This window comes from Macrobrachium nipponense, chromosome 29 (assembly GCF_015104395.2).
Source record: "Macrobrachium nipponense isolate FS-2020 chromosome 29, ASM1510439v2, whole genome shotgun sequence".
Taxonomy (NCBI): Eukaryota; Metazoa; Arthropoda; class Malacostraca; order Decapoda; family Palaemonidae; genus Macrobrachium; species Macrobrachium nipponense.
The window spans coordinates 12,262,114-12,287,113 of record NC_061092.1 but is presented as its reverse complement, the minus strand read 5'-3'; the positions used below and the strand labels follow the sequence as shown (position 1 = coordinate 12,287,113).

Genomic DNA, 25,000 nt, shown 5'->3' with positions numbered 1-25,000 from the left:
ATATATATATATATATATTCGATCTGCTGCCTGGTTTCGGAATAACGAAACGCAGTGACTATTTCCACTGAGCCTTGGTGATGGAGCACTAATTGCTCATAATTCTCCTTGTGCATAAGTTATTCCCGATGTATAATGAACTGGATGTGTCTTAATATTTATGAGTATATATAATATATATACAATTTTATTTATTTATTTTGTTATTTGTTTATTTATTTAAATGTAGTGTTTGTGTGTTTAAGAGTCATTTCCTATAAAAGGGGGTATTTTGGACACTTTTTTTTTCATTCAGATCAGTAAAATAAATCAGAATAAATAAATAAATAAATTCGGTATAGCCTTCACAATCGGGCCCGACAAATTCGGCATATTTCCCTTCCGTTACGCATTTCAAAACCCCAAGGAAAGTTTCTCATGATTTCTTAACCAGATTCCAAAGTAAATTCTGATGCCTGGCTGGAACGTTTTGAGGAACCTATGATATATGGCATATACTCTGTGCCTAGACGATCAATACACACACGCTTTCTCTCTCTCTCTCTCTCTCTCTCTCTCTCTCTCTCTCTCTCACGATAAATGTTCATACCTGTGAGATTTTTTCAAGGAACACTCCGAGGAAGCTATGCTATATATGTCATATACTCTGTGCCTAGACGATCCACTCTCTTCTCTCCTCTCTCTCTCTCCTCTCTCTCCTCTCTCATCTCCCTCTCTCCCTCTCTCTCTCTCTCTCTCTCTCGATTTCTTAACCATTTTCCAAAGTAAATGTTCATGCCTGGTGAGGAATATCTTTAGGAAGCTATAATGTAAAACTTATAATGTACCTAGACGAACCATAGCCTCTCTCTCTCTCTCTCTCTCTCTCTCTCTCCTTGTCTCAAAGCATGTATATTAGCAGGCCGTCAGGAATATTCTATCGTCCGAAATGCAATTCGGTGGTTCATTGCTATTCTATATGCTGTATAGTGTAGCTCACAGCTGTATTGGACATGTTGACAGTTAATAAGATTTCGCCCTGACTAAGGCGGCAGGATTCCAATCCTTGGTCTCGTGGGATATTGCTGTTGTGATTACTACCGCCGGTGGGTTGTTTTTGCAGTCCTGTGTTATTACAACAGATGTCACCGTAATTATGTCGTGTTCGTATCACGCGAGTTTTGAGGGTTTCCGTGACCGTGTCGTTGCTGCTGTGTATAAGCGTGTGTGTGTTTGTGTGTGTTACATGGTGACAATACTCATTATGACATGAATGTCATATGCATATCATTAATACAATTATTATAATGTCTTACGGATAGCAGTCTAAATCACTATCACGACGCTGCTATTACTAAGCTTGTATTATTATTATTATTATTATTATTATTATTATTATTATTATTATTATTATTATTATTATTATTATTATTGTTATTATTATTATTATTATTATTATTATTATTATTATTATTATCATTATTATTATTATTCTGAAAACGACCTTCTTTCAAACATGTATTTTTTAATATAATGATCGATTTGCAGAATTTATTTCGTACAGAATTGATAGAATTCTGTACAAAATAAATTTGTAAATTCTGCCATATCAATGAAATATCATTATTATTATTATTATATTATTATATTATTATTATTATTATTATTATTATTATTATTATTATTATTATTATTATTATTATTATTACAATGCCAGTACTTTTGGAATTAAATGCATACTGTTACTTCTGGTAGGTTTTCAGTATTTACACAACAATTAATATAAAAAAATTATATCGCAGAGTTGATATCACAAATTATAGTATCACAACATTTACCATTAGCAATAAGTTGTTTTCTCAGTGGTAGGTTATACAATTGTATTACAATACCAAAAAACAAAAAAATCCATGCATCTCACGGAATCAGTGTTGTTTTATTATATTTACAGACTGCTAGGTTTTTTTCAGGATGGGGTCAACGATAATAATAATAATAAAAAAATAGAATTTTTTGATTGAAGAGAATTGCTGCCTCAGGTGCATTAATTTTATAGAGGTTCTTCCTCATTGTTGCTTAAACTGGTGAGCAACGCACTCAAGGTTGGCATGTCAACAATCAGAAAACCATAAAAATAGAGAAGAACCTTTGTTTTCAGCATACAATAATAAATGATAATAATAATAATAATAATAATAATAATAATAAATAATGATAATAATAATAATAATAATGACAAAAGTACTACAGAAGATGGGATGCCGGTACCAACTCAAGAAAAGAGGCAACAGAATCAACCATCTGATGTTCATGGACGACATAAAGCTGTATGGTAAGAGCATCAAGGAAATAGATACCCCTAATCCAGACTGTAAGGATTGTATCTGGGGACATAAGGATGGAGTTTTGGAATAGAAAAAATGCGCCTTAGTCAACATACAAAAGGCAAAGTAACGAGAACTGAAGGGATAAGCTACAGATGGGAGCAACATCAAACACCATAGATGAGACAGGATACAAATACCTGGGAATATGAAGGAGGGGTATATAAAAACACCAAGGAGATGAAGGCACGATCAGGAAAGATGTAGCAGAGACTCAAGGCGATACTCAAGTCAAAACTCAAACGCGGAAATATGATAAAGCCATAAACACATGGGCAGTGCCATTAATCATGATACAGCGCAGAATAGTGGATGACGAAGGCAGAACTCCGCGGCATAGATCAGAAACCAGGAAAACATAATGACATACACAAGCCATACACCCAAGAGCAAATACGGACAAAGACTATACATAACACGAAAGGAGGAGGAGAGACTACTAAGTATAGAGGACTGCGTCAATCGAGAACAGCACTGGGGCAATATCTGAAACCAGTGAAGACGAGTGGCTAAAGAGTTGCATGGGAAAAAGAAAGACTAATAAAAGTAGACGAAGACCCAGAAATATACAGAGACAGGAGAAAGACAGACAGAACAGAGGACTGGCACAACAAACCAATGCACGGACAATACATGAGACAGACTAAAAGAACTAGCCAGCGATGACACATGGCAATGGCTACAGAGGGGAGAGCTAAAGAAGGAAACTGAAGGGGAATGATAACAGCGGCACAAGATCGGCCCCTAAGAACCAGATATGTTTCAAAGAACGAAGACGAAATAATACCTCTCTCCCATATGTAGGAAGTGCAATACGAAAAATGAAACCATAAACCACATAGCAAGGTGAATGGCCCCCGGCACTTGCACAGAACCAGTACAAAAAAGAGGCATGATTCAGTGGCAAAAGCCCTCCACTGGAGCCTGTGCAAGAAACATCAGCTACCTTGCAGTAACAATAAGTGGTACGAGCAACCAACCTGAGGGAGTGATAGAAAACGATCAGGCAAAGATCCTCTGGGACTATGGTATCAGAACGGATAGGGTGATACGTGCAAACAGACCAGACGTGACGTTGATTGACAAAGTCAAGAAAAAGAAAGTATCACTCATTGATGTCGCAATACCATGGGACACCAGAGTTGAGAGAAAGAGGGAGGGAAAAAATGGATAAGTATCAGATCTGAAAATAGAAATAAGAAGGATATGGGATATGCCAGTGGAAATCGTAATAACCCATAATCATAGGAGCACTAGGCACGATCCCAAGATCCCTGAAAACGGAATCTAGAAAACTAGACGCTGAAGTAGCCCCAGGACTCATGCAGAAGAGTGTGATCCTAGAAACGGCAAACATAGTAAGAAAAGTGATGGACTAATAGGAGGACAGGATGCAACCCGGAACCCCACACTATAAATACCACCCAGTCGAATTGGAGGACTGTGATAGAGCAAAAAAGAAAGAAAAAAAAAAAGTAAATAATAATAATAATAATAAGAAAAATGGAGTTCGCGGAGGCTCAACATAGTTTATTTCCTGACAGACCGGTTCATCATGACCAAAATGATATTTTCATCTAAAAGAGAGAGAGAGAGAGAGAGAGAGAGAGAGAGAGAGAGAGAGACGAATACATAAAGTGATCTACGCATCGGAAATAGAACGTTATTGACTTAAAAGCTAGGCCACAACATGACTTAGTCGTTTTCATACGTTTTATTCTACAAAATGAATAAAAATGCGACGAACCTTTGATTGTTAATGGAAAATACCAAAAATACAAACGACGCTGTGGACAGCATTTATTAAAACAATTTTATTATTTTTGTTTATGTATATATTTCGTTATTCATTTATTTAGTAACGGAACGAGTTCCCGGAAATGAATCATACAGACGTATCTGTCTTCTTTTTTTCCCTTTGAAAATCATTCTAATACTCATGATTCAGAGGCTATGAAGTTCGCCCCACCATCGAAAAATCCCGGGTTCGATCGCTGAGTGGGGCGGGAGTCGTTAGTTATAAGCTCCGTGAGGTCCTAATATGCCTCTGCGGAACCAAGCAGTGAGTTGGTAGTTGAGACTTAGTCAACTGTATGGGTTTCAGGCAGTATGGGGGAGAATAGCTTTGAGGATAGCTTTGTTGAGAACCGGAAAAAGCTAACAAGTTCTACAGCTACTACTTTGAAAAAAATTTATAGTTAAAAAGAAAATAAAATTAATATAATTGTCACTTTCATAACATCATTTTCATATCAAAAGAAAAATTAATATAATTGTCACTTTCATAGCATCATTTTCATATAAAAAGGGGAAAAAATATAGTTGTTACTTTCATAACAACATTGTCATATAAAAAAAAAAAATTATAATTGTCAGTTTCCCACAACACATTGTTCTACAAAAGAAAAAAATATAATTGTCACTTTCATAGCATCATTTTCATATAAAAAAGGAAAAAATATAATTGTTACTTTCAAAACACCAGTGTTCATACAAAAAGAAAAAAATATAATTGTCACTTTCATGGCATTTTCATATAAGAATAAAAAAATAATATAATTTCATATAAAAGAAATAATATAATTGTTTACTTTCATAGCATCATTTTCATATGAAAAGAACGAATTATATAATTTTATATAAAAGAAATAATATAATTGTTACTTTCATAGCATCATTTTCATATAGAAAGAAAAAATAATAAAATTTTTATATAAAAGAAATAATATAATTGTCACTTTCATAGTATCATTGTCATATAAAAAGAAAGAATAATATAATTTTCATATAAAAGAAATAATATAATTGTCGCTTTCATAGCATCATTTTCATATAAAAAGAAAAAATATAATTGTCACTTTCATGGCATCATTTTCATATAAGAATAAAAAATAATATAATTTTCACATAAAATGAATAATATAATAGTCACTTTCAAAGCATCATTTTCATATAAAAAGAAAATAAAAGTGTATAATTGTCACTTTCACGACACCATTTTTCATATAATCTTCAAAACAACACTTATGTAATTTGGTGTCATTCCTGCCAGATGAATAATCCTCGCTAATCAATTAAAAGGGAATCTGTGAACTCGATCAGATGGTATATGTTTATGCTAATCAGGCGTCAGTGCGCATAAAATTATCGCCTCCTTTTTTTATCGTTTGTATGTTTGCTGGAAAATAGAAATGGCACACGTGTTATGTCCAGGGATTTTGACTCTGTTTAACTTTCAGATTTGATCGGAGGTGTTTAACCTCCATAGTTTATCAGCTATCTATCTATCTATCTATCTATCTATCTATATATATATATATATATATATATAGTATATATATATATATATATATATATATATATGTGTGTGGTGTGTGTGTATATTTATGTATGTATGTATGCGATGAGTATGCTAATCGCTTAGTATATAAGATAAGAGTATTTCATCACAGCTATCCACTGCGAAAATAGATACTTTATAACGGAACTAGTAATGACGTATCTGGGATCCGTTAATCGTGACGTCATAGGCAGGCATAGCATATGTATACACCGCCGTCTGTACCTTGGGTGAATAAGATTAGCCCCTGTTGTTTCGAGCCCTGGAAATTTCATAAACAACTTCAGAGTAAACTTCACAGGAACCGCCCATCTTTTCTCGAAAGTTGCGAACTCCATAAGAAATTAGGAAACTTTTTTTTTATTTTTCTTTTTTTTTTTTTTTTTTTTTTTTTTTTTTTTGCTCGCGAGAATTTTCAACTCTAAACCGGCAGTTTTTTTTTTTTTTTTTTTTTTAGGGATGCAACTTGACTCCCCCTCCCCTTAACCCCACCTTTCCATCCCCCCCCAACCCCCGTCCCCTCTTCCACCCACCGATGACAGAGCATCATAATTCCCCCATGAATTTTGAGGTCAAAGTTTTTTGGGGCAATGAGACATGTCTGGAATTTAACGACGAGTTCGGTTTGTTTCGTAGTTACCCAAAATGGCTGGAGACAGAATGTCCTGTGTTATTTCCACTTTTTATATTTCTTTACCGCCTTTGTCATGTTGAAATGACACACAAACTTCTGCTTGTGATTATACTTACGCCTATAAATTCATGCTCCTTAGTCTACCGCTCTATAAACGCAATAGAGATATATCTTTATCTATTGGTCCCTATTTTACCAGGTAAGTCTTTGACTGTAATCATTACGATGCCATCTTATCTTTGATATTTCTTGATATTTTCGATAAGCTCGTCACTACGAAGCCTGAGGTCCAAATAAAGAAGCGAATGAAGAAATTCCGACCTCGTTCTGATATTCCGGATGCGAGTTCGAATCTTGCCAGGACGGTTGAATTTCTTCGCGACGTTCTTCATTTTGGATCTTAGACTTCTTAGTGTCGAGCGCATTCAGATATGGATTTAGGAATTTACTTAGATTGCTGATGTACATTTCTCGAGGCCCATTGAATAAGTGGGAAAAATTGGTACGTGATTGAAAATTTGGATCAGGCGAAAAATATTAAAGAAGATTACAGGGAACGGAGGGAAAGTAAAAGTAAAAAAAAAAAAAGCAGTGTAGCTGGGGCTGAGAAACATAACAAAGAATCTCAAGTACGGTCTACAGTATTCCTGCCTAGGTACACTGTAGGCAGTGTCTCACTTAAGGGGAACAACTTAGATTACGTAACTGGGTTGCCTTAGAACCAATTTCTCCGTCTCAGTAAACGAGTAAAAATATTCATCCTTGATATCTAATTGAAGAATCTTTTATACTCTTCTTTTCGTAAGCAAAGAGAGAGAGAGAGAGAGAGAGAGAGAGAGAGAGAGAGAGAGAGAGAGATTACTCTTCCTAGAAGCCATTTAAAGAATCTCGGACCGTCCTCCTATTGAGATTACTCATCTCACGAAATCTCCCCCGTCATCATCAAGTTATGAGAAAGCTGCTCTTTAATCTCAGATTCTCCGTTTGCTCCTCAAGAGATGAGAATCATTCATTGCCCACACCTACCCGATTCAGAATTCGAAATGAAAAAGGTCTTAATCCCCTCTAGTCAAGTGATTTTGCCGAAATTAATTTTTAAAGGCGAGCGCCCGGAAGATCGACTTGCTTATTTTGGGGGGAAATCGTATTTCCTGCGACACCAGCTTAGGGTGTTAAGGTCACTCTGTGAATTTTATGTAAAAACAAGAGGAGAATGTAGGAATTGTTTTTTTGCCTGGTCGTTGCCTCTCGAAGAGGGATTTTATATTAGTTGTTTTGTAAGGAATACATACACGATTCTTTGAACTAGAATCTATATTAGTTTTTTTGTAAACAATACATACACGATTTTTTGAACTAGACTTTATATTAGTTTTTTTGTAAACAATACATACAAGATTCTTTTAACTAGAATTTATATTAGTTTTTTGTAAACAATACGTACATGATAGAATTTATATTTTTTTTAAACAATACATACACGATTCTTTGAACTAGAATTTATATTAGTTTTATTGTAAACAATACATACACGATTCTTTGAACTAGAATTTATATTAATTGTTTTGTAAACAATACATACACGATTCTTTGAACTAGAATTTATATTAGTTGTTTTGTTGTAAGCAATGCATACACGATTCTTTTGACTAGAATTTATATTGTTGTTTTTAAGTAATGCATACATGATTCTTTTAACTAAAATTTATATTAGTATTTTTGTAAACAATACATAAAAGATTCTTTTAACTATTTTCATCCTCCAGGCTTCAACCACCTGAGCTGCTGAGAGCGATTGTCGATTTCATTTTACCTGGAATGATTTTGGTCGCGTAGCCGGGTTCACTACCAATACACTGCAGCAATACACTTTTCTTTACGGTTAATGTATAGAGCGTTTTAATAATTTTGGTCTCCCAGGAATAACAAATGTCATTCCGTGAACAAGACATCTGTCTCGATAGGAAATGATTTCAGAGATGGAAATTGGGGATAATCGTAGGAATGGAATATATAATGGGCTCTTTTCTGTTTTTCATGTTATTTTCTTATATAGATATATATATATATATATATATATAATATATATATATAGAGATATATATATTTTCTTTTATTTAGTATATATATATATATATAGATATATATGTATATATATATATATATATATATATATATATATATTATAATATTATTATACATACATATACAGACATATATATATGTACATATATATATACATACATATATATATATATATATATATATATATATATATATATACACACAACATACATACATACGTACATACAGTACTTAATCCATGGTAATTTAATTGTTAGTACTCTATTCACCTTTTCGAAACCCATTAATGTACCTATCAACGCTTGAAGGTTTTGCAACCTCACCCTTAATTGCACCACCTAGATTCAAAGACAAATAGTCACGTATGGGCATTCAAGTCAGCGGAATATTTACTGGCGAATTAGAGAATCTAATTCTCGGGCCTTTGCAAGTGACGTTAAAATGCTTACTTTACTGTAACGACGAACATCCTTTACAATCTTCTTTAGTCGGCCTAGCTGTTTTTTCCCCGCGACACTCGGCAAGCTGCTGCTTCTGCAGCTGTTCCTGCTGCTGCAGCTGCAAATGGTTTGTCGTTTACTACTCAGTTCTCCAGGAATCTTATCTCGCCTATCCAGGACTCTTATCTCGCCTATCCAGGACTCTTATCTCGCCTACAACTAGAATGTGGAATAGTTTGCGTCGAGCAGTTGCGTGGAATCTTCTGATCTCCAAATGTTGAAGCCAGGGGCAAATTTATTCCTGCTTCCCGCTGACGTCTGCTGAATTCAGGTGCAGCGGTTTTATTTTCTATTCACGTTTATTTATTTATCTATCATCTTTTCCTATGACTTTCCCTTCGTCTTGGGTTTATCATAGTCTATTGACTCTATCCGTCAGGGTTTTCAGCTTTTAAAGAATGAAAAAAAAAAGTCAGGTTTTGTAGACTTAACGCTAGCATGAGGAAAATCATCCAGATAAAATACAAGATTTAAACACACCCCTTTTGCTAACTGAAACCCCTTGACTGTGGTTGAACGCCACTCGACCTGAACTCAACCAAGAGGGAAATGAACGTATTTGTGTCATTTAACTAATGAAATATTTCTAGCTCTCCATATTATGTAATATTGCTCTGCTAGACATTCTTTTCTTTTTATATTATAAAACGGAGAATATTGGTATAAAACAAGTGGATGCCAAGGAAGCAACGCAAGAAGAAAAAAGTAAACAGTTCATAGATATAGACTACGTATTTACGAAATTGTACAAAGAAAGAAGCCAATGACAAAAATGAAAACAGTAACGAAACAGCGATAACGATTGCCAGAGCGAAGTTAAGGACCCTCTCTCACTCCATTTTCATCTCTACAGAGTCATCACGTTCCTAACCCGCCAGATGTGGCCCTAGGGACGTAAGGGTTGTGGTGGTGGTGGTGGCGGGGGGTGGGGGTGCGAGTGAGATTTAAATATTACCAAAATTATTGAGCACTCTGGGACTTCCCTTGCCACATAAAGTAATTGGGGAAAACGAGCCATCTGCTTATTCTCTCTCTCTCTCTCTCTCTCTCTCTTAAAAATCATTGTGCTTTTGTTAATTGTGATATGGAATTATGCTCTTGGTTGTTGGTTGTTGTAAAACCATTCAATAAGGGTATATGAGAGAGAGAGAGAGAGAGAGAGAGAGAGAGAGAGAGAGATATGATAACAGACTTGAGCAGGGGGGCTGTTCCTCCTCAAAATGCGGACCATCATAATCGTAAATGAAGACGGGGGCGAGGGGGGTCTCGGCGAGGTAATCCTTGCCCAAGCCGGGTGACACCATCCAAAAGCTCATAAAATATTCTCTCTCTCTCTCTCTCTCTCTCTCTAGCTTTATGAGCAATGCAGCTTGAACCATTTGTTCTAACTTGGAATCTATTATACAAAATATAGACAAAAGAGAATTCTACTTAGATAAAAGATTATTTAATAAAGGGGGTTTTCCAATGAATCCTCAGTATCAAGAATTTTCAGGGTAATGAGTCGGCCCTAACTACCCCCAACCCCCACCCCTCCCCCTCCAAAAAAAAAAAAAATAAAAACATTACAAAAGTATTACTCTTTGGATCCTGAAGGTCAACAAAAATGTTTTCGTTGTCGTTTCTGCTGTTATACATTCCCCCAAATTCACAGATAAACACAGACATTTATTCCCCTCCATCTCTCCTTGAACTGCTCAAGCAACAGGTGGTCTTTACATTAATTAGATGAAAAAGCAAATGTTTCGCTCATCTGCCCAGGAAAACTTTCCCACTTTTTGCTGAAATATTGTGCCCAGAACGAGGTGGTGTCTGCTGCTTTTACAAGCAGAGAAAACTGCTGATTACTCTCGGGGAAAAAAGGGGATTAAAAATCCACTATTTTTCTAAGCAGGAAAAGTTGCTTGCTACTTTTATCAGCAGGAAAAACTACGATAGTTAATTCCTCTTCTTTAGGATTTCGTATAGTTTCAATACGGAAAGGGTTCATTCTTTTTTGCGTTCATCTGGGTTCATCTGAACGCCCTTGGACAACTTTGACAGTATTCCATGCATTTAGTCAATCACGACCAAACAAGGATGAAGGAATTGCAATTGTGTTGTTGCAAGTTAGTAAGCATTTACAGACACAAGAATACATACATACATTATGTAAATATATATATATATATATATATATAATATATATATATATATATATATATATACATAGGTTTTTAAAAAATTAAGCCTATAAGACCGCTGCTGTGTACACGCCACTCGGTAGGACTGAGACCTCAAGAAAATATAATTTCATAACATTGCAACGTGAATGTATATCTAATCAGTCGTGCGATTCGGTGAATTCTTCGAACAGATAAAATACAGTTTTCTTGCGATGTAACTGTAAAAATCCGAGTTCCAGAATCACACATGTGGGAGCGTTTAGGCTGGAAACGAGAGGCAAAGAGGATCTCTCGAAAGCTCCCGGCGGTCAAATGCTTTCATTCAGACCTTTGTAGTACATTACAAGTACACAATTACGGTTTATGTTTCCCCCGGTATATATTCGTGTAATTCCACCGCATTTTGCAATAAAAGAATTCTCTAACTTCAGCGATGAAAATATATATTTTCCACTTACCAAAAAGAGAAAGTAAAACAAAAAGAAATCTCTCCCCCAAGATGAATGGCTGTTTGATCGTTAGCTTTCCCTGACGCTTTCTCTCGCCTTTCATCATCTTGATTCTTTTTTTTTTTTTCTGATGTGCAAATCTTTCTCTGCTTTCTTCTTGTTCTGGAAAAGGCGCCGAGGACTCCTCCTCCTCCTCCTCCTCTTCTTCTTCTTCTTCTTGTATATATATTCCGGCAAGGGAGGAAATTGATGTATCAAAGGAAATTGTACAAAACGAACCTAATGTACATAGTGGGAAGAATGGATGTCTTTACGCATCTTTTTATTGGGCGTCAAGACATTCTCAGATACGCAGACCAAAATGGTGTGTGTGAATACACACACACACACACACACACACACACACACACACACACACACATATATATATATATATATATACATATTATATATATATATATATATATATATATATATATATATATATATATATATATATGTTACATTTATTGACCGCCTAGTCTTCCCAGCAGTATTTAATGTATTTTATTTCTAGAAGAGCAGCCATATTCACCCAAATATCAGCTGATTTTAGGCGGGAACCCAAAGCACGCCAGCCAGAGATAGGAATTTCCTGTTAGAATTGGGGAAATAAAGACTTCTCAGCCTTAAGGACGTATCCCAAAGGGAAGTGTGTAGGTAGTCAGGTACTTAATAGGCCTACGTCTTAAGCTCCTATTTCCTGTGAACCCTCTGCTGGCTGTATGTTCTGTTTCCAGGACGCCCTGCTCTTGGGGGGTTAAGCTGACCCCCAACACCCATGCTACACACCTGCCTTCGACCTCAGTCAGCTCCAGTCGTGACCTCGGACGGATGTCCCAGCCAGCCAGCCTTCCATTTTAGGCCTAACAAGGCATTACTGGTGCGCCCAGGCCCGAGACAAAGCTGACGCCGCATTTCTACAAAGTTCAAATTACTATGGCATCCAGGTACGTCTTGTGAAAAAGTCATATTGCCTGTTCCTTACCTCCTAGTGTCGCAATGATTCCCCATTTTCAAAATTCAAACTTATAATTCTCAAATGAACATTTCCTTTGTTCCTCTCACTGCCTTGTGGCCGCATGCTTCCCTTGTGTGATCGTCCCAGACAAATGAAGTCATTGAATATTTCATTTAACGCTAAGAGTTCCTCCCCAGTGTGTTAGACAAAGTGAGTAACTGTAACTTGTGCAAGAACTCTGATTATTTTGTGTCTAATCTGGGATTTCTTCCAGATCTCCTGAGTCACGTGTCCAAGTCTTCGTGCCCGCAAGTGATGCTGTACCGCAAGACAAATGAACAATTTTGAAAGCCAGCTTTTACGTGAACCGCATTTTTAGCCAACTATCCATCCCCTTGTGAGAGATAATATTGGTCCCACGTGTGGACAAGTTGCATTTACTTTCCCAGGCTATTAAGCAGCCTCCTGTAAATAAATGTATGTAAAGTAATTAGCTGAGTTTTCTGGCGACCTCCTCTAGAGTAAATTAACACTATAAATCCTTTTAAGGTAAGTTCAATTAATTTATTCTGCATTCTCCCTCAACTATTTTCGTTTACGTATTTGAGCCCCTTCAGGCCAGGCTTAAAACGTAACAATATATATATATATATATATTATATATATATATATATATATATATATATATATATATATATATATATATATATATATATATATATATATATGAGTGTGTGTATGTATATAAATATATATATATATATATATATATATATATATATATATATATATATATATATATATATATATGTATATATATACACATCCATAAATATACACATATATACATATGTGTGTGTGTTTCTGCGCATGTTTATATTTGTGTCTATAATTGTTCTCATACCCAATGACTTATTTTATATTCGCAAATATGAAGCCACAAATATAGTGTAATATCCTTTTAACTGTACCTCGGGAGTGACTTACACCCAAGGGGAATTATATACCCAAGGGGAATTATAATTGATAAGTTTACGTCGCCACTGGGATTCGAACCTCTGCCTGGTTTAGCAGCAACGATGTACAGCGGCTTTTGTTTATGTGTGTGCGTGGTATGCTCTACTTGCCTCTGTTTTCTGATTTTTATAGCCTTTTTTTTAAGCTTCGTCAGTTATTAAGTTAAAATGGACTGTTCTTTCCACTGTATACAGAAATATGTAGCGTCAAGGCATTCTTATACGTTTGCATTGATATGATCTCTGGAATTAATACGCACATGTATAAATACGTTTATAGATGTGTCTCAGTGTAAGTTTTATTTTTCTGATACAGCTGTATTCACTTTTAACTGGGAAGATGTTTTCTAAATAATCATTTTCCGTTCCTGACAGTCAGTCGAAAAATTCATGATATATGCTTTTAACAATATCAAAGAGATTGTGCAGAAGTATATTTATTTTGTGATAAAGGAGATACCGTCGTCACCCATCTTGTTCCGAGTGCATTTGTTAATACGATACTTAGTCATAGCTAATAGCTAACAATTTAGGTATTATTTTCCATATTAAGACGACCAGAATTTGTTCCCAAAGTGAAAACCGATCTCACAAAACCAAAGAGAACACATAAACAAAGTCCGGTTAGCGTGAGTTCTAGAGAAATTGTTTCAGCAACTTTCGTATTATTTTTTTTTTATTATTTATCGGATGTTGAAAGCACGGAAATCAATCTCTCTCTCTCTCTCTCTCTCTCTCTCTCTCTCTCTCTCTCTCTCTCTCTCTGTCACATCACACGAGGAAGGATGAAAAGATTACGGGAAAATATTCCCTGGGGGAATTACTATGAAAAAGAGTTGCAATAAAGGGGGAGAGGAATACAAGCAGTGGAATATGGAATACAAATCTGTGTTTCACGGGTTAGATTTGTTCTTTTTCTTTTTTTTTTTCATCAAAGTGAGTGATTTCGATTTTGAAGTTGGCTTTTTTGTTTTTGTAATACACTGCATGTTATATTGCGATATTTCTTTTTTATTTCTTTGCAAGCACTTCGGAGTTAAAAAGACATAGAACGAATACCGTTAATGTTTCAGGAATCGGAGAGACAGAATTACGAAGAGAGAACACACCATCTTTGGGAAAGTCTTGTCGTGAAAGAAATGGCAATCGCTGACGACTAACAGGTTGCTGCTGCTGCTCAGCTGTTGCTGTTGTTGTTGCTGTTGCTGCTGCTGTTGCTGCTGCTGTTGCTGTTGCTGTTGCTGCTGTTGCTGTTGCTGCTGCTGCTGCTGCTGTTGCTGCTGCTGCTGCTGCTGTTGCTGTTGTCGTTGTTGCTGCTGTTGCTGTTGCTGCAGCTGCTGCTGCTGCTGCTGTTATTGTTGTCGTTGTTGCTGCTGTTGCTCTTGCTGGCTCGTTGCGCTGCTGCTGTTGCTGCTGTTCTGTTGTCTGTTGCTGCTTGTCTGTTGCTTGCTGTTGCTGTTTGGTTCGTTCTTGCCGCTGTTGCTTGTTGCTGCTTCTGCTGCTGTTTGTTGTTTTCGTTGTTGCTGCTGGTTGCTGTTGCTCGCTGCTGCTGCTGCTGTGCTGTGTAGTTGTTGCTGCTGTTTTGCTGCTGCTAGCTGCTTTGCTGCTGCTTCTGCTGTTTGGTTGTTGTTTTGCTGGCTGCTGGCTGTTGCTGCTTCTGCTGCTGTTGTTGGTTGGTTCCGTTCTTTTGCTGCTGTTGCGCTTGGCCTGCTTTGTTGTTGCTGTTGGTCGTTTGGTTCGCTGCTGTTTTGCTTGGTTGCTGCTGTTGCTGGCCTGCTGCTTGCTGCTGCTGCTGCTTGCTGCTGTTTCTGTTGCTTCGTTGTCGTTGTTGCTGCTGTTGTGTTGTTTGCTTGTCGTGTTGCTGCTGTTGCTGTTGCTGCTGCTGTTGCTGCTGCTGCTGCTGTTGCGTGGCGTGTGCTGCTGTTGCTGCTATGCTGCTGCTGTTGCTGTTGCTGCTTGCTGCTGTTGCGTGCTGTTGCTGTTGCTGCTGCTGTTGCTGCGTTGCTGCTGCTGCGTTGCTGCTTGCTGCTGTTGCTTCCTGTTGCTGTTTGCTGCTGCGCTGCCTGATGCTGTTCGTTGCTGTTGTTGCTCTGTGCTGCTGTGCTGTTGCTCGCTGCTGTTGCTGCTGCTGCTGTTGCTGCTGCTGTTGCTGCTGCTGCTGCTGTTGCTGTGCTGATGCTGTTGCTGTGCTGCTGTTGTTGCTGTGCTGCTGCTGTTGCTTGTTGTCTGGTTGCTGCTGTGCTGTGCTGCTGCTGTTGTGCTGCTGCTGATGCTGTTGCTTGTTGTTCTGTTGTTGCTGCTGTGCTGTTGCTGCTGTGCTGCTGCTGTTTGCTGTTGTGCTGTTGCTGTTACGTTGTTGCTGCTGTTGCTGTTGCGTTGCTGCTGCTGTTGCTGTTGCGGCTGTTGTTGCTGCTGCTGTGTTGTTCTGTTGCGTTGTTGCTGCGTTGCTGTTGCTGTTTTTGTGCTGCTGATGCTGTTGCTGCTGCTGCTGGTTGCCCTCTTGCGTTGTTGCTGCTGTTTGTTGCTGTTGCTGCTGCTGCTGCTGATGCCTGTTGCTGTTGCTGTTGCTGCCTTGCTGCTGCTGCTGCTGCTGCTGTGTTGCTGCTGCTGCTGCTGCTGTTTTCTGTTGTCGTTGTTGATGCTGTTGCTGTTGATGCTGCTGTTGTTGCTGCTGCTGATGCTGTTGCTGTTGTCGTTGTTGCTCGCTGTTCCGCTGTGCTTCTGTGTTGCTGCTTGCCTTTGCGGTTGCGTTATCGTTGTTGCTGCTGTTGCTGTGATGTTGCTGCTGCTGTTGATGTTGCTGCTGCTCGTTTGATGCTGCTTGCTGCTGTTGCTGTTGTGTGTTGCTGCTGTGCTTGTTGGGTTGTTTTTGCTGCTGCTGCTGTTGCTGCTGCTGCTGTTGCTCCTCTTGCTGTTGTTGCTGCTGCTGCTGTTGCTGTTGCTGCTGCTGCTGATGATGATGTTGATGTTGCTGTTGCCGCTGCTGCTGCTTTGCGCTGCTGCTGCTGTGCTGCTGCTGCTGCTGCTGTTTTCTAGTTAGTTTTTTTTTCTTTTTTTTCTTTTTTTTTTGTTTTGTTTTTTTTTTTGTTGTTTTGTCGTTGTTGCTGCTGTTGCTGCTGCTGCTGCTGTTGCTGTTGTCGTTGTTCGCTGCTGTGCCTGATGCTGTTGCTGTGTGTTGCTGTTGCTGTTGACTGCTGCTGCTGGGCTGTTTGCTGTTGTCGTTGTTGCTGTTGTTGCGTGCTGCTGATGTTGCTGTTGCTTTGCGTTGACTGTTGCTGTTGCTGTTGCTGTGCTGGTTGATGCTGCTGTTGCTCGCTGCTGCTGCTGTTGCTGTGCGTGCTGTTGCTGCTGCTTGCTGCTGCTGCTGCTGCTGCTGCTGTCTGTGCTGCTGTGCTGTTCTGTTGTCGTTGTTGCTGCTGTTGCTGTTGCTGCTGCTGATGCTGTTGTCGTTGTTGCTGCTGTTGCTGCTGCTGTTGCTGCTGCTGTTGCTGTTGCTGTTGCTGCTGCTGCTGCTGCTGTTGCTGTTGTCGTTGTTGCTGTTGTTGCTGTTGCTGCTGCTGTTGCTGTTGCTTTTGCTGTTGCTGTTGCTGTTGCTGTTGCTGCTGCTGTTGCTGTTGCTGTTGCTGCTGCTGCTGGAAGCAGTGTGTCGTTTCTAGCACATCAGGTTTAACACCACTCAGTTTGCTAGGAGTTTTGTCTTAGCTATAAAACTGAAATGCGGAATAGTTTGCTTGGTGCTGCTGGGGAATCTTCTGATCTCCAAAATTATAAGCGAGAAGCAAAGTCATTCCTACATTATCCTCATATTTGTTTATTTATCGCCTTTTCCTATAACTTGCCTCTCTCTGCAGGCAGATTTCTCATGGGTTTATAGTTTATTACCCCGATGAACAATATATATATATATATATATATATATATATATATATATATATATATATATATATATATATATAAGACTGCTTCCTCCCCCCCACGCTATTTCGTAACCTCCTCGCAATCCCTCACACAGCGAGAATCTTTTAGTCCCGTTGCAATCCATCTTGCAGCGAGGAACGTCTGATCCATTGCAGTCTCATATGAAGAATCATATGTCTCGTTGCAATCCCTTGTGGAATGTGGACCAACTGATCCCTTGCAATCTTATCTGTCCCGTTGCAATTACTCATGCAATGAGGACCATTATGAGTCTTTGTTATCCCTCATACAATGAAGGCATCTGTCACGTTTCAGTTCCTCATGCAGTGAGGACCATCTTATTTATTGCAGTCTCTTATGTGACAAAGAATATCTTTCTTGAGCACATACCTCATGCGACAAGGAGTACCCTTCCTGTCGAAAATCCCTCACAAGAAGATGGGTGGGCCAGTCTTTGGTGCCATCAGGACTCCAAATGCTGTGATATGTGACCCTCGAAAATGCACAGAAAAGCAAGACATTACTCTCTTTTTTTCCAAGCAGTTTTTCTTCTTCTTCTTTTTATTTATCAAATTCATTTGTCATTTTCGACACATTTTCCTTTCTTTCAAGTTTACTGCGCTCCAAAGAACTTTATATACGACCTTCGGAATGTTGCCCATATCTCATTTTTACTTTTGCGCTTTCTCTAAGTGCTTTTTCCAAACATTAGTTCAGGCCTTCGAATTTTGATTTAAGTTTCTTTGTTGCAATGATCTGCATTCCGTCAAGCCGCGTGTGGCTAAAGCGCTTCACTTTACGTCCTGATTTCTTGGTTCCGAGGTTCGCGCCCGTGAGCCGATGAAATTATTATCAACTAAGAAATTCCCCTTCGGTTAACGTATATGAAAATATATTAATTCCGAGGTAGAGTGATTTAGATTTTAAAGGAAGTTTGTATCTTAATGCACACACACACACACACACACACACACACACACACACACACACACACACACATATATATATATATATATATATATATATATATATATATATATGAGATATATATATATATATATATATATATATATATATATATATATATATATATATATATATATATATATATAATATATATATATATATTTACATATATATATATATGTATATTTCAGATATCAGGTAAGCAAAACCCGAATATGTACTTGTAATGACATCGGAGCAGAAGTAATGCAATTTTTCAAAATCTGATTGGATCAAGCAGACGTTCATTTCCTGTCTTTGCGAATGCGAGATTGAGTTCCCAAGTTCTCTCAGTCGGCATGTCCTTAGGGTACGGCACTTAATAAAGGATTGCAGGACAGAGATCGCTTTGACTTTCTTTGTGATGCGAATTAAAAGTCCTTTTGCCATACGTGATATTACTGAGAAAAAACATACTCGGAAGGATGTGAGAAATACATCCCACTTTAGACAGCTTGCGCTTGCACGAGGTATTGCAACGTTTTGCCTGATGATTTCGTTTCAGAAGCACAGCTCATGGAGAGCATTTTATCTGACGACTACGATTATTCTGCGACCGGGATCGTGAAATACATATGTACCGTGATTGTCTCGTCCAACGATTGTGACGATCATGCTTCGACAAGGAGCATAATGTAGTACGTTGATGAGCGTTGATTGTACCCTCGGACGATTGTGTTGAAGCTTTGATTCGAGGTGGACCATAGTATACATTAGTATGTGTGTGATTATTATTAATTATTTTTATTACATCAAACACAGTACCAAAACCACAGCATAAAGATGACCTCCCGAAAATGCAGCGTCCCCCCTAAAAAGGGGATTCAATTCGGAAGCGTCACAGGTTCTGGCCTGGCGGAAACATGAAATAATTCAAGTTAAATAGCATCCCGAGTCACATAGACTATTCTAAAGCCTTAAATCAAACAAGCTGAAAAATCTTCAACCACTTGCCGGCCTGGCAGGTGAGCGATTTTCGCCCCAACAGCCCGGCGGCGCAGGGATCAATATGGCTTGGCCGGGATGAGCGCCGGGGCTTTAATCGTCAACGCAGTCGCAATTCTGGGGGACTCATCATCGCCGACCTGGTCGTCCGCGTGAAAGGAAAGTAAAAGGAAAGAATCCTCCGACGAGAATACGTTAAATGAGCAGAGATTATTGCCTTTACGCCTCTGCTAAAGACGAGGAGGATAATGAATGTAGTTTCTGGTTGATGGGCCCCAGTCGCTTTTTGCTCTCTCTCCTCCAGGCGCGGTTCTCTCTCTCTGCTCTTCTTGCCTTTTGGGGCCGAGGGTTGAGGAAGGTGGATTCTGCTGTGTGTGTGTGTGTGTGTGTGTGTGTGTGTGTTTGATTCTTATCCAGGGCGATTCTACTGTGCATGACTCATGTCTGGATGATTCTTGTGAATACGTCTCATATCAGGAGCTACCTGGTTGGTGTGACTTACAATATTGTGTTGTTTTACTCCCATTCAGGAAGATTCTTCTGTGCTTGACAGTCTTTCGAATTCATCTGTGCATGACTGTCATTCAAGGCGCTTCTGCTGTGCCTAACTGTCATTCAAGAGGATTCATCTGCGCATGGCTGTCGTTAAAGAGGATTCATCTGTGGATGACTGTCAGTCAAGTAGATTCTGCTGTGTATGACTGTTATTCAAGAGGATTCATCTGTGTATGGCTGTCATTCGAGGACATTCTGCTGTTTATGGCTGTCACTCAAGAGGATTCAGCTATGTATGACTGTCATTCAAGGGGATTCATCCGTTTATGGCTGTCATTCAAGGAGATTCTGCTGTTTATGACTGCCACTCAAGAGGATTCTACTGTGTATGACTGGATTCATCTGTGCATGACAGTCACTCAAGACGACTCTTTTGTTTATGATTGTCATTTTGTCATTCAAGATTATTCATTTGTGCATGACTGTCATTCAAGAGGATTCATCTGTGTATGACTGTCATTTAAGAGGAGTCAGCTGTTTATGACTGTCATTCAAGGATTCTGTGAAGAGGATTCATCTGTTCATGACTGCCATTCAAGAGGATTCATCTGTGTATGACTGACATTCAAGATGATTCTGCTGTGTATGACTGTGAATGATTGAACACTAACTCTTTCGACTACAAAATGAAAAATTTCATTCACCAGCTTGAAAGAATGAAAAAAGAACATCATCATTTGCTAAACTGTAGGGAATTGCAACCAGAAAGGAAAAGGGCGTATGCCTCGCAACCTCATCCTAAGATGCTGTGAGTCACAAATGTAACATTTTTTGCAGCTAACCTCCCAAAAGATACAAACCAGTGCAAGCAAAAAAGGGATAGTTTGATTTTGATAAGTCACAAATGTAACATTTTCTGCAGCTAACCTCCCAAAAGATACAAACCAGTGCAAGCAAAAAAGGTGTAGATTGATTTTGATATTTATAAAAAAAAAAAAATTCTATAGGGAGATATCAAGAAACCTCTAAACACTTCCTTGAACTCAATCTCATAAGTAAAGCAGCCAAGGACCCTCTCTCAGAATGACACCACCACCACCACCACCACCGCCACAAGAAAAGGTGTAGAGTTCGCTAAATGCATCACTACTTCAGGGTAACGTTTTCCTTTACATTAGCGATTAGGAAACAAACACCTCCCTTCTTAAAGGTCCCGCAGCGAATGGAAGAAAATCCTCTCATCTCTTTAGCTCGCGAAAATGAAGAGCAAGTGGCATCGAGGGTATACACCCGAATTTATCTAGACTAAACTGCAAAAGAGAATATAAGCGCTGAAGACCTCCTCGGGAGAAGGGTTGGGGGGTGGTGGGGAAGACCCCCTCCCTCCAGGAGGAGGTTTGGGGTGTGGTGGGTGCTAGAAAACAACCAACCGAGAGGAGGGTTGGGGAAGCCCCCTCCCCCGGGGGAAGGATTGTAGGAGGGTGCTAGAAGACTGTTCGGTAGGAGAGTTTGAGGTGGGGAAAGACCCCCTTACAGACCTTACAGACCTTACATCTTGTTCGGGTTGCCCCAGGTCCCTCAGTGTGAGGCACCCGGAGAGGATGGGGGGTTGGATGGGGATAGGTGCTAGAAGACCCCTTCCCTCAGGAGGGTTGGGGATGCGGAAGGCTCCTTGGGTATAGGGGTGGGGGCTTAGGAGGAGTGTTGTTGGTGAGGGTTGGGTGCTAGAATACCAGCAACCACTCCCCCCCACCCCACCCCCCACCCAACGGGCGTCTATATATATATATATATATATACACATATATAAATCGTACCATTTTTTTATTTGGCTATAAGTGCAGAATGCGGTATTCTAATAAAGACAATCTTCCTCCGGAGAAGTGAGGTGATGGGAGAAGTGTGTTGCGCTCCGTCCTATTCCCCAGACTGTCACATTTCTCCCGCTAGACAGCGGAAGGCGCACGCCTCTTTTGTTTTTATTTTCATTTCTGCTTACTTTATTTATCTGTATATTTTGGGTGGCTGTGCCTGGAATGGAGAGAGAGAGAGAGAGAGAGAGAGAGAGAGAGAGAGAGAGAGAGAGAGAAAAGACAACAGGGTGAAGATGGGAGTTTCACCAACTAGGTTGTTTTCATTTTCATTTGGATTTACTTTATCTGTATATTTTTGTGGGGCTCTGTCTGGAATGGAGAGAGAGAGAGAGAGAGAGAGAGAGAGAGAGAGAGAGAGAGAGAGAGAGAGAGAGGCATTTCACCAAACCGATTATTTTCATTTCCATTTGGTCCTACTTTATTTGTCTGTGCATTTTGATGTTTATTCTAAATGGGGAGAGAGAGAGAGAGAGAGAGAGAGAGAGAGAGAGAGAGAGAGAGAGAGATAAATCCTTCACCCGGGTTATTCTTGTTTCAATTCCTGTGTACACTATTTTCTCTGTACAGTCTTGGTGCATGTGTGTGTGTGTGTTTATTGCAGATGGAAGAAAACAAATCCTTTTGAGCCTAGTAGTTATGGCTGCTCAGACGAGGGTCGTTCCACGTGTCCATGAAATATCCTTGATGGAAATTTGAAATCCAAAAAGAGTTGTTTTAATCACAGTGTCCATGTAATTAGTAATGCTCTCACGCGGTTCTGTGAGATAGAAAAACGGGTCGTTCCATTTCACCCAGTATTCTGAATGAATGAAATCCTTCCTTTTTATATATAATATATATATATATATATATATATATATATATATATATATATATATATAGATATATATATAGATATATATATATCTATATATATATTATATATATATATATATATATATATATATATATAGAGAGAGAGCGAGAGAGAGAGAGAGAGAGAGAGAGAGAGAGAGAGAGAGAGAGAGAGAGAGAGAGGTTTCTGTATAAGTATATACAGGTATTAGGTATCCCACAATCAGACGCTGATTTTTCATGATCTAAACATCTTTTTCACCCCCAACTAGTTTTCGCTTACTCGGGAGTAAGCCTACAAACTTCTTTGTTGTTGTTGATGTTGTTATTGTTGGGGGTTGGGGAAGCTTATAAAAGGTCAGAAAACGTGTTTCGCGTTGAGTTAAAGATACAGGAATTTTAGTATAGGATATTGATGATTTATTTATTAGTATGGAAATGTAAAAAGAAATAATGTGCATGTTGAAAAGCATAGAAAAATGACTTCTTATAAAATACACCGTATTAATTTTAATTTTCGTTGATGGAACAACGCTCTATTTGACCGTAGATTTTAGCACGTGCCTCGAGTAAGTTGTGTACCTTCTTGTAAGTATTTGTATCAAGTTGGCTTCATTTCTTCGCCAACGCTCAGGTCAGTGTGACGCCCTCTCTTTCCTTCCCGCTCTGATATCGACCAATATTTTGTGTTTTGCAGAGAAATCCATAAGTTTTCTTCCCCGAAAACCTTCGTGTCGAAACTCCATGTATTCTCCATGTATTCCCAGAAGTTCTCCCCGTTGCCTCAGCAGTTTCGCGAGTTGATCCAATAACACATCTTGCAAAAATGCATCTTCTCGCTTCCTGACTTTTGGGAAGTCCATCAGTGGCTGATCAAAAAAGAAAAAAAACTCAAAATTGATCGACAATACAACAGGAAGTTAATCTCAAATGGTTCTGGTTTCCCAGGGAGTCCATCAGTGGCCGATAAAAAAAAAATCAAAATTGATCGACGATACAAAGAAGTTAATCTCAAATGGTTCTGGTTTCCCAAGATGTTTTTGGTGATGTTTTCTCCGTTTTCTCCATTTAATCTCACTGAGCTGTTATTTTCATAAGGTGCCGGAGAAATGGTTTCGTAAGTATCCTGTCATGAGTTCTTTTCAGGGTATAAATTCCAACATTTACCTTTATTTCATATATTATCTTGTCTATAGTTTTACGAAATCATGTTACTTAGCTTACTGTCCTTATCCTCTTTATGAATAAATGTTTTGTGGATATCATTTAACATTAGCTCAGTTATAAAGTACCATGTATAGGAAGTGTCTCGTCTATATTATTCCTTAAAAATAAGACTTTAACTTTGAAATCTTTCCGCCTTTAAAATTCCCTTTCATCTGAATTTCCATCTGCTTTCTTCCCCTCATGATTAGTTCGTAAATTCATACCAAACATTTTACCCTGAACATATGATTCGTATGATAATTCATTACCTTGACGAATGGCCCTCTGTTTTCTCTTTCTGATGCAAAACATTTCCTGCCCTTTGCTCTTGCAACCAACGTACGCAAATCTGCTGCGTTTGATTTAATCAAAGCTTACATCCTTTATCTCTGATGAACCGTGTGTCTCTGTGCATTATCACTTCTGCCTCGGTGTGGCTCTGATTAATGTTCCGTGAAGCTGTGCGTTTTGAAATGCCTTTTTGTTGTTGTTGTTGTTGCATTACGTAGCGGGCGCATGAAAATGAGGGATCACACTTTGTTCATCAAGCAGAAAAGAATTACAAAACTGCTTGGTCCTGGATTTTCAAGAATACACTTTTAATGGAGTTTCTTTCCTCCAATATCACAAAAACCTTATCTTTCTCGAAGGCTACAGAAATGGGTCTGTTTAGGTTCCTGATTGTGAGTCTTTCATGGCCTATTAATTACCATTATTTGTCACTGTTTCTTCCTAATAATAGCCATCGTATCCATTAAAAAAAAGATAAGACATCAAAAAAGAAAAGGTTTAGTTAACAGTTTTTGTGATTGCCTCAGTTCCTTATGTCTCCCTTCTTATGTGTTTATTATCCTTATATGTGTTTACACATATAATTCCATCCCGAATGTTAGTAGCAATAGTAATAGTATTAAATAGGATCTGCCTTTGAAACGGCTCCCTTGCTCGTTCTATTTCTCCTCGCCTGTTACCTGATTCCTCTGGGACTCCATAACTCAAGCGAATTATCATCCTAGCTCTGTTTCCCCACAATAAAATTCACTCGAACTGTAATTACACGCCATTTCTTTATCTGAAACGTTCTCGACCTTTCATCTATCCAATAGTATGTCAGGGACAAGTGTAAAGATTTCATCACAAATTAGTATTATTATTCGCCTGTGTATGAATT

General features: G+C 38.5%; 1 protein-coding gene across 1 annotated transcript in view; it reads right to left on the bottom strand.

Moving 5' to 3' along the window:
* The window catches only part of LOC135206020 (putative mediator of RNA polymerase II transcription subunit 26), a 48,262-nt gene that overhangs the window by 6,587 nt on the left and 16,675 nt on the right, over positions 1-25,000 (bottom strand). Inside the window, exons 2-5 of the mRNA XM_064237190.1 lie at positions 16,732-17,028; positions 16,124-16,487; positions 15,663-16,063; positions 14,714-14,901 (exon numbers count right to left, since the gene is read on the bottom strand). Of these exons, the coding sequence (XP_064093260.1) occupies positions 14,714-14,901; positions 15,663-16,063; positions 16,124-16,487; positions 16,732-17,028 (1,250 nt within the window). The remainder of the gene's footprint in view (positions 1-14,713; positions 14,902-15,662; positions 16,064-16,123; positions 16,488-16,731; positions 17,029-25,000) is intronic.